The 10,000-nt window shown below is 37.7% G+C and overlaps 2 protein-coding genes across 3 annotated transcripts; both read left to right on the forward strand.

The window, feature by feature from the left end:
* Positions 1–2,733: 2,733 nt before the first annotated feature.
* LOC122260898 (uncharacterized) lies at positions 2,734–3,985 on the forward strand. The gene is made up of 2 exons (XM_043028399.2): positions 2,734–2,812; positions 2,935–3,985. Exons 1-2 carry the CDS (start codon positions 2,801–2,803, stop codon positions 3,823–3,825), a joined length of 903 nt encoding a protein of 300 aa, XP_042884333.2. The 5' UTR covers positions 2,734–2,800; the 3' UTR covers positions 3,826–3,985.
* A 2,892-nt stretch (positions 3,986–6,877) lies between these two features.
* Positions 6,878–8,205, forward strand: LOC122260148 (uncharacterized). Of its 2 annotated transcripts, XM_086543090.1 has the most exons (3): positions 6,878–6,963; positions 7,104–7,338; positions 7,393–8,205. In XM_086543090.1, the coding sequence occupies exons 1-3, from the start codon at positions 6,952–6,954 to the stop codon at positions 8,046–8,048; spliced, it is 903 nt and encodes a 300-aa protein (XP_086399216.1). In that variant the 5' UTR covers positions 6,878–6,951; the 3' UTR covers positions 8,049–8,205. The 2 variants fall into 2 exon arrangements, with proteins under 2 accessions (XP_086399216.1, XP_042883259.2); XM_043027325.2 differs by having other exon boundaries at positions 7,104–8,205.
* Positions 8,206–10,000: the final 1,795 nt, after the last annotated feature.

The following is a 10,000-nucleotide window of genomic DNA, read 5'->3' on the forward strand; positions in this document are numbered from 1 at the left end:
ACATGCATGTAAATAATCAAACGCACATGCATGCATAATTTACACAAAATATTCTTTCATATGATGTATTATCTCTTCATCAGACAGACCACGGATCATAAAGTAAATTGAAATAGCGCTAATTCATCCACCAACAGTCATATAACAATTGTCGTATTTAATCAGTAGTGACAAATCTCTCTTAAACTCTTCCTAAAAGTAAACGCTTTCGAAAAACAAATCTTTACTTTTAAATAAATCAACATACAATTTTATTTTCAAATGACGCAAACCGTTATAAGATAAGGAAATGATAAATAGTAATGTTATAGCTCTAGTCAGCAGCTATTTTTGTTAATAAAGTGATTTACTCAAGATTTGGGAGACTCTAACAATGGTTCATCGTCGTGTTTGACTTACAATAAGGAATTCGACGTACTGTACGTTACCAGCACATTCTGAATTGGTGGGATAGAGGATTTGACTCTATTCCATTGATACAATATGCATAGTAATCAAGGGAATTATCAACGCGCGAAGAGCCGATAAGAAACATTGAATTCATCAGGGCAGACCAAGAGATGATATTGAATCATTGTAAAGAGCTCTAAAACGTGGCGTTCTTTACCTACTACAACCAAACAGTATAACTCGCCACTTTTTTTGTTCAAAATGAATTAACAACAGGCTCTTTTGCCTTTTATTGATGGAATATTATATATATATATATATATATATATATATATACATATATATATATATATATATATGTATATATACATATATTTATATAATATATATATATATATAATATATGTATATATATATATATACATATATATATATATATTTATTTATTTATTTATATTTATATATATAACCCTGTATTTAACCACATGTAACACCCGACTATGTTTTGAATGCGGACTAAAGGACTTAAGTTGTTTTACCAGTCGTACGTATTGGCACCAATATATGAATTATTGATATGATTACTATTGTTGGTTGTATCATTCACATCATTATCATTATTATTATTATCACTATCAACATCATTGTCATCATCATTATTATCTTTCCTCATTGTTATTATTGTTATCATTATCATCACTAACATTATCATTACTCTTGTCCTTATTATCATTATCTTTTTTAATTACCAGTAATTACCATCATTATCATCATCATTATCTTTATCATCATCAAAATCACCATCATCTTCATCATCATTATTATGGTTATTACCATTACTATTACTAATTCATAATCATGAACGAAGTTCGTTGTAGAAGTTCAATGTAGAAGAAATGTAAAAATGAGACTAATTATTTTGACAACGCAAGAGATGTATTTGACTTGTTTCTGTTGAAGTCTTCATTGGAAATACAAAGGCATTTCTTATAAGTACGTACTGTAAGTTCATGTAATAGTGATAGAGATCGACCCGTGTAATGTAAGTGGATATAACGCAAGATAAATGAATAGCCGATTACTTTTTTTTTTCTTCTTCTTCTTTTTTTAAGAAATAAGTTTTCGGCACAAAAAAAATTATTAAGATACCCCGATCCTACTTCGAGCTTTAAATGCTTCGTTGCTGATAGATCTTATGTCTTTCGCCAATTCTGTATTTGCTGAATATAAACACACGTATGGAATTTTAGAATCGAGATTAAACGACAGCTCTGGATGTCTTTAAATAGATACATCTAGAAAAAATATGTCTTATCTACTCAGTGATAAGGACGGTGATACCGCCTAGTAAGTTTGTGTTGATAAAAAGTAACTTTGCTATCCTGCATCATTTTTCCCTCTAATGCCAGAAGTTAAGATATATAATGGCTTTTGTGTAGGTATCTATATGTATGTATTCATGAATAAACAGACGGAAGCCTATATGTAAAACAGACGGATACTTGTGTGTGTGCGTGTGTGTGTGTGTGTTTGTGTGTGTGTGCATACATGTATATGTTTGTGGTAGCGGATATTGGGGAAATAAATTCTATTGGCGACTTTCAATACTGTGTAAAAATCAATACATTTTAAAAGTGGACCCTATATGACTGAACATATCATTGTACAAGATTTCTTGAGATATTTTTTACTTTCGATTTCAAGCGAAAGGCAAGGATCTTTTCCATATATAGATTTAAATTCCATCAATGTGTTACAGAAGGGAGTTCCTTCATATTTTGCTTGGATATCAAATCTGTGATATTTCTTGACGAAACCATTAGCATTTAGCATCTTCTTCTAAGTTTTATTTTGAACTATTTCATTATAATAATAGAAGCAAAAAAAACAACTGATAACGTACAAATATCTCAAAAGAAAACCACGAAGACTCTCAGATTAAATGGTGCTCTTTTTATTGGGACACGGTTTAGTCTAACATACGTCCAGATTTTCTGATGTTTATACCTGATTATTTCCCACAAATGTCATTCCAACAACAAAAAATGAAATTAATTGCTAGACCTTGAAATATTCAGGCAGAGACCCGGTACTTTCTCAGTGGGTAACGTTAGTACCAATCCACTTATTTTTTGTTTTTGTTTTTTTATTCTTGTCACAACTTTTTTTTTTCTGTTTATGAGTTTATGTTGCTATATTTACTCTTCAAGTATTGCTGCATGGCAAAAAAATATGTGTATAATATGAATAAGGCCTATTATTTGCCTCTAAACGCACGCCTTTAGGCATACCCACACGTGCAGGGAAGAGCCCCGCCCATTCCATTTGAACCGATGGTCAGGATGTCCACAAGTATATAAGGGACGGATGCCTCTTTTCCAGCTAGACAGCTCCCTGACGGTGGGTCAACATGAACGCTCTGGTAAGTCTACCAACGGTGAATTACAGCTTTGTATATGTATGTAAACCCGTGTCTACTAGTATGATCATTTCAAGTCGATAATTGCAATAATATGTTACTTATAAGTGAATGTTTCCTTGCAGACTGTGATTTCCGTGGCAGCCCTCGTGGCCAGCGGCAGCGCTACATTGCTTGCATATAACGGCGTATATGGAGGCCACCATGGCCTTCTTGGCGCCTATCCTTATGCTGGCTATTCGGGTCTGCTGCCCTACGCATACACAGGCGCCCTTCCTGCAGCTGCACCTCTCACCCTTAAAACACCTGTAATCAACACCGTGGCTCCTGCTCCTGTCTCTTACAACGTCGCTCCCGCACCCGTGTCCTACAATGTTGCTCCCGTTGCGCCTGTAGCCCCCATCCAGTCCCAGTATCACGCACAGGACGAGATCGGTCAGTACTCCTTCGGTTACGCCGGTGGTCCATCTTCACGCGCTGAGTCTCGCGACGCCTTCGGTGTCGTCCGTGGCTCATACAACTACGTGGACTCTGAGGGAAAGGTTCAGACTCAGCACTACGTGGCTGACGCCCTCGGCTTCCGCGTGTCTGGCACCAACCTGCCCGTGGCTCCCGACACTTCTGTGGCTCTGGCTCTTCCCCAACCCGTCCAGGACACCCCTGAGGTTGCTGCCGCTAAGATCGCTCATCAACAGGCCTTCGACCAAGCCGCAGCCGCCGCTGAGGCCGCCCCCGACACCCGCAAGAAGCGCTCCGTCCTAGTCGCTCCTGGCCTCGGCGTTCAATCTCCTCTCCGCTTCTCCTACAGCTTCTCCGCTCCCCTCCACTATGGACTGCCTGCAGCCTATGCTTCTCCCCTTCACTACACTGCCGCCCATCCCGCCCTCACCACCTACAACGCCGCCCCCGTCCCTACCACCTACGCCGCCACCACCGGATCCGCCCTCCGTGATGCCGAGCTCCTCCGTGTGGTTCACACCCCCGCCCACGCCACCTCCTACCGCGTGCTCAACTGAGTACAATCCAGTCATAGTCATATGTGGTGTGTAGAACACTCGCCCTCGACCTTTCTGCATTTCATAAAGAGGCTTTCTGTGTTGACACATTACTTGTATAAAGAGCGTCCGTGAAATAATCACATAATGTTGTATCTCAAATAAACTAGTGATACTGATATGCATGAAGTTTTCAAAACCAATGATAAACTGATATCAACTTATGCACCAGACTTCTTTGGTGTGTGTGCTTTTGCGTGTGTTTGTGTGTATAAATATATATCATATATTTATATATGTGTGTTTATATGTATATAGACATATATGTGTGTGTAATATGCATATATATATGTATACATATATATTAATCTTTCTCTCTCTCTATATATATATATATATATATATATATATATATATACATGCATATATATGTATACATATATATTATCTCTCTCTCTCTCTCTCTCTCTCTCTCATATATATATACATATATATATATATATATATATATATATATATGTATATATATATATATATATGTTTATATGTGTATGTATATATAAAAGAGAGCAATTTTTCTTCTTCTTCTTCTTTTTAGAGATTGACGTATGTGAAACGTAGAGGAAAATACGCACGCGTGGTAGGGGAAAACGAATATTTAGAATGGCAGCCCAGTTTCTGGCTATAGTGCAAACGAGTTGCTTCTGATGGTGATGTCACTGCTGCATGCAGTGTGGATAGGTAGCATAATAGGCCTATGCAAGGGTTAGGGTCCTTTTGGAAGCAGCAATTAGGAAGAATATACTTCATAGTTGAGGAGACTGACGGTCCCGAGTTGTGGGCCAAACTATATCACATCCTGATAGTTTTATTAGATTATAATGATGTTGACTTGTGCAATAAAGAAGGGTTTAATGAAGGATAAAATGGCCAATTACATTTTTCTTTACAAAATGAACTCTCGGTACAGAAATCATATCAATAAATGCCCCGATGCTACTTAGAGTTTCAAATGTTGCGTTGATGAGAGATCTTAAATATTGCTGAATATAATGGGTATGGAGTTTTGGAAGAAGATTAAAGGCCAGCTCTGAATGATCTTGGCAGGGGCGACATTATTCACTCTTGAGATGAATGCGTCTAGAAAAGTAATACAATTTCATACTTTCTTAGTGACAAGAACGGTGTTGGAATATTAATTGGTATTTTTTGTGTTGAAAAAGAGGAACTTTGCTATCTTGTGTCATTTTTCACTTAAGATAAGATAAGATACACAATGGCTTTTGTGTATGTAGTTTTATACATATATACATAGATAGCTAGATATGTATATATTCATGAATAAACAGACGAAAGCACATATATCCATACATATATGTATATACATATATGTATGTATACACACATATATACATATATAATTATAAATATGAATGTATTAGATGTATATTTATATAAATTTGTATACATATGTGTACATGCACACACAAACACACACACACACATATATGTATATATGTGTATGTGTATATATATATATATGTATATATATATATATATATATATATATATATATATATGTGTGTGTGTGTGTATATGTATATACATATATATATATATATATATATATATATATATATATATATATATATATATATATATATATATATCTGTATATCTGTGTATATATATATAAAATTTATATATGTATATATATATATATATATTGTATATGTATATATAAAGATCTATATATATATATATATATATAATATATATATATATATATATATATATATATATATATATATATATACGTATACATGTATATGTATAAATAAATATGTAAATATGTATACGTATATATATATACATGTATACATATATATATATATATATATATATATACATGTATATGAATGTATAAGTACAGGTATACATATATATATGTGTGTGTGTGTATGTGTTTAGTATGTATATATGCTTACATAAATATATAGATATTTGTATATATGTACTTATATATATATATAAATATATACACACATATATATACATATATAATATATATATATATATATATATATATATATATATATACATATATATATATATATGTATTTATGTATGTATGTATGTATGTATGTAGATATAGATATAAATATAGATATACACATGTGTATGTTTGTGTGTGTATAATACCATGCATGCATATATGTATGTATGTATATGTGTGTTAGTGGATATTTGGGAAGATAACTATGTTTAATCTGCGACTTTCAATACTGTATAAAAATTCTAGAAATCAAACTGAAGTCAAAGGCAACGATTTTATCCACATATATATCTAAATTATATCAATATATGTATATATATTTATATATATATATATATATATATATATATATATATATATATATATATATATATATATATATATATATATATATATTTAAATCAATGTGTTACAGAAGGGAAATATTTTGCTTGGATATTTAATTTGTGATATTGCTTGACAAAGCCATTTCTATTTATTTATTTCTCTCGTATTTTTTGAAACAGGATACATTTTTTTATTTAGAACCATTTCATTTTATCCGTATTTATTAATGCAAATAAAAAAGAATTGATCTCCTATAATTATCTTTGGAGAAAACCATGAAGACTGTCAGACTGAATGGCGCTCTTTTTACAGGGACACGATTCAGTCTAACAGACGTCCAGATTCTTTACTGATGTTTATAACTAATTAATTCCCCCAAAATGCCAATCCAACAACAAACAAAAACTGAAATGAATTGCTAGACCTTGAAATATTCAGGCAGAGAGACGGTACTTTCTCAATGGGTAACGTTAGTACCATTCCTTTTTTCTTCTTCTTTTTTTCTTTTTTGTCAGACCTTTTCTGCGTTTGGGTTTAGGTTCCTATATTTTCCCTTCCACAGTTGCTGCATGACCAAACAATAAATGTATGTGATAAGAATATGGCCTATTATTTGCCTCTAAATTCACGCCATTAGGCATACCCACGTGTAGGGAAGAGCCCCGCCTACTACATTGCTTTGAACCGATGGTCAGGATGTCCACAGGTATATAAAGGACGGATGCCTCTTTTTCAGCCAGACAACTCCCTAACGGTGGGTCAACATGAACGCTCTGGTAAGTCTAACAACGAGGAACTTTGTAAAGAATATGTATAACAGGTTTGTAAATGTATGTATACCTGTATCTACTAGTATGATCTTTTCAAGTCGACAGTTGTAAAAATATGTTTCTGATAAGTTGGGGTTTCGTTCCAGACTGTGATTTCCGTGGCGGCCCTCGTGGCCAGCGGCAGCGCTACATTGCTTGCATATAACGGCGTATATGGAGGCCACCACGGTCTTCTTGGCGCCTATCCTTATGCTGGCTATTCGGGTCTGCTGCCCTACGCATACACAGGCGCCCTTCCTGCAGCTGCACCTCTCACCCTTAAAACACCTGTAATCAACACCGTGGCTCCTGCTCCTGTCTCTTACAACGTAGCTCCCGCACCTGTGTCCTATAACGTCGCTCCCGCACCTGTGTCCTATAACGTCGCTCCCGCACCCGTGTCCTACAATGTTGCTCCCGTTGCGCCTGTAGCCCCCATCCAGTCCCAGTATCACGCACAGGACGAGATCGGTCAGTACTCCTTCGGTTACGCCGGTGGTCCATCTTCACGCGCCGAGTCTCGCGACGCCTTCGGTGTCGTCCGTGGCTCATACAACTACGTGGACTCTGAGGGCAAGGTCCAGACTCAGCACTACGTGGCTGACGCCCTTGGCTTCCGCGTGTCCGGCACCAACCTGCCCGTGGCTCCCGACACTTCTGTGGCTCTGGCTCTTCCCCAACCCGTCCAGGACACCCCTGAGGTTGCTGCCGCTAAGCTCGCCCATCAACAGGCCTTCGACCAAGCCGCAGCCGCCGCTGAGGCCGCCCCCGACACCCGCAAGAAGCGCTCCGTCCTAGTCGCTCCTGGCCTCGGCGTTCAATCTCCTCTCCGCTTCTCCTACAGCTTCTCCGCTCCCCTCCACTATGGACTGCCTTCAGCCTATGCTTCTCCCCTTCACTATAATGCCGCCCATCCCGCCCTCACCACCTACAACGCCGCCCCCGTCCCTACCACCTACGCCGCCACCACCGGATCCGCCCTTCGTGATGCCGAGCTCCTCCGTGTGGTTCACACCCCCGCCCACGCCACCTCCTACCGCGTGCTCAACTGAGTACAATCCAGTCATAGTCATATGTGGTGTGTAGAACACTCGCCTTCGATCTTTCTGCATTTCATAAAGAGGTTTTCAGTGTTGACACATTGCTTGTATAAAGAGCGTCTGTGAAATAATCATATAATGTATCTCAAATAAACAAGTGATACTGATACTCATGGAGTTTACGATACCAATGATAAACTGATATCAACTTATGCACCAGAGCAATAGACTGACTGCAAGTTTAGCTCCTTGACATGCGTGCGCGTGTTCTTCTGTGTAAGGTCGATTCTGCACTTTACTGGGCATGTGATAATGTGCCCTTTTTTAAATCAAATATGTTGGTAACATTAGACATAAGGAGGCTAAGCTTAATAAGGACCGTACAATCTACACAGGATATGATCTAAACCACTTTATTCAAAGAAAATGCCATACAGGTCCACATGTAACTTATCTTTAAACGATGTCGATAGAAGAAAAGAATGAGTATAGAAAAAGGCGTTGATCCGTCTGCTTCGGTACAAAAAGAGATCAATGAATGCCTCGAGACTACGAGCTTTTAATGATGGGTAAACACAGGTATTGAATTTTGCACCGAGATTAAACGAATAAATGGCTTTGGCAGGGAATGATTTATGGCATCTTAAGATAAATTAATCTAGGAAAAAGAATACTATTTGTTATTTACGCTGGAATATCGCTTAGTAAAAGTCATGACGATTTTATTTAATGTATGTTCCTCAAATGTATACTTCTAAGTAGAAGTATACATCAGAGGAACAGGACTGGAGAAGCAAGTGATGGCATAGCAATAGCAGTCAGAAGAGAAATCAAACATAAGATTCTCGACGACTTCGACGAAATGCTGGCAATCGAGATAGAGACCAGCAGAGGTCCAATAGTAGTGGCTACAATGTATCTGCCTCCAAGAAGGGCAATTGTTCCACTGCAAGACTTGTACAGTCTACTTCGACGAAGATTACCCACATACATAGTGGGAGACCTCAATGCCAACCATCCAATGCTAAACAATAGAGCAGGCAACCAGGTTGGCAATGCTATTGTTAGAATGGTTGCTGATGGTGATCTAATCCACATGGGACCAGACTTCCCTACTTTCATCACAGGGAACACAGCAACCAAACCAGATATTGCACTGTGCAATAACCAAGCCCACCACAACGTGATCATGGAACCGGGCCCTGCAAGCACCAGTGACCACCTACCCATCATCCTCAAGATATCATCCAATCCAATCATGAAAAGCCTAAACTGTAACAGACTCAACTTTAGAATGGCTAATTGGGGAGGAATCAAGGATGAGCTCCAGTCCAAGCCTGCAGCCAACCTGAGGACTGCAACATTGGAAGAGATTGATGAGGAAGTCCAAAAGTGGTACAGCGATGTTGAAGCAGCACTTGAGCATCATGTACCCAAGAGCAACCACAGGACTGTCCCCCATCCAAGGCTAACACCTGAAGTAAGACTGCTAAATATACAGTCGAATCACCTGCAGCACTATGCAGGGATTCATGGATGGACACAAGACCTGAGAGCAAGATACAGAAGCTTGCAAAGAGAACTCTCTATGGAGGAGAGCAGCAAATGACAAGTGGGAAGAACTTGTTAGAAAAGTGGAATGGGACCGAAAAGATCCACAGTCCTTCTGGTCAGGAATAAAGAAACTGATGGGAAGAAGTGGAAACAGTAGTAGCTACCTCCTCAACGAACAGGATCAGAAGATTCATGAAGAAGAAGAACAAGAAATCCTGTTCAGAAAATACTGGAGAAATTTTTTCGAATTACTGAAGAAGAAGAAGAAAACTTTGACAGTGATTTCGAGGAGACCATCATAGAGGAAATAGGAAGGCACATACACCTCCTATATCCAAAAGTTGCTTCTGACTTCACTAGACTGGACCCCACAGATCCACTAATGACCAAAATCAACCCCACAGATGTCA

This window comes from Penaeus japonicus, unplaced genomic scaffold (assembly GCF_977035675.1).
Source record: "Penaeus japonicus unplaced genomic scaffold, GWHDUDI00000001_assembly GWHDUDI00000013, whole genome shotgun sequence".
Taxonomy (NCBI): Eukaryota; Metazoa; Arthropoda; class Malacostraca; order Decapoda; family Penaeidae; genus Penaeus; species Penaeus japonicus.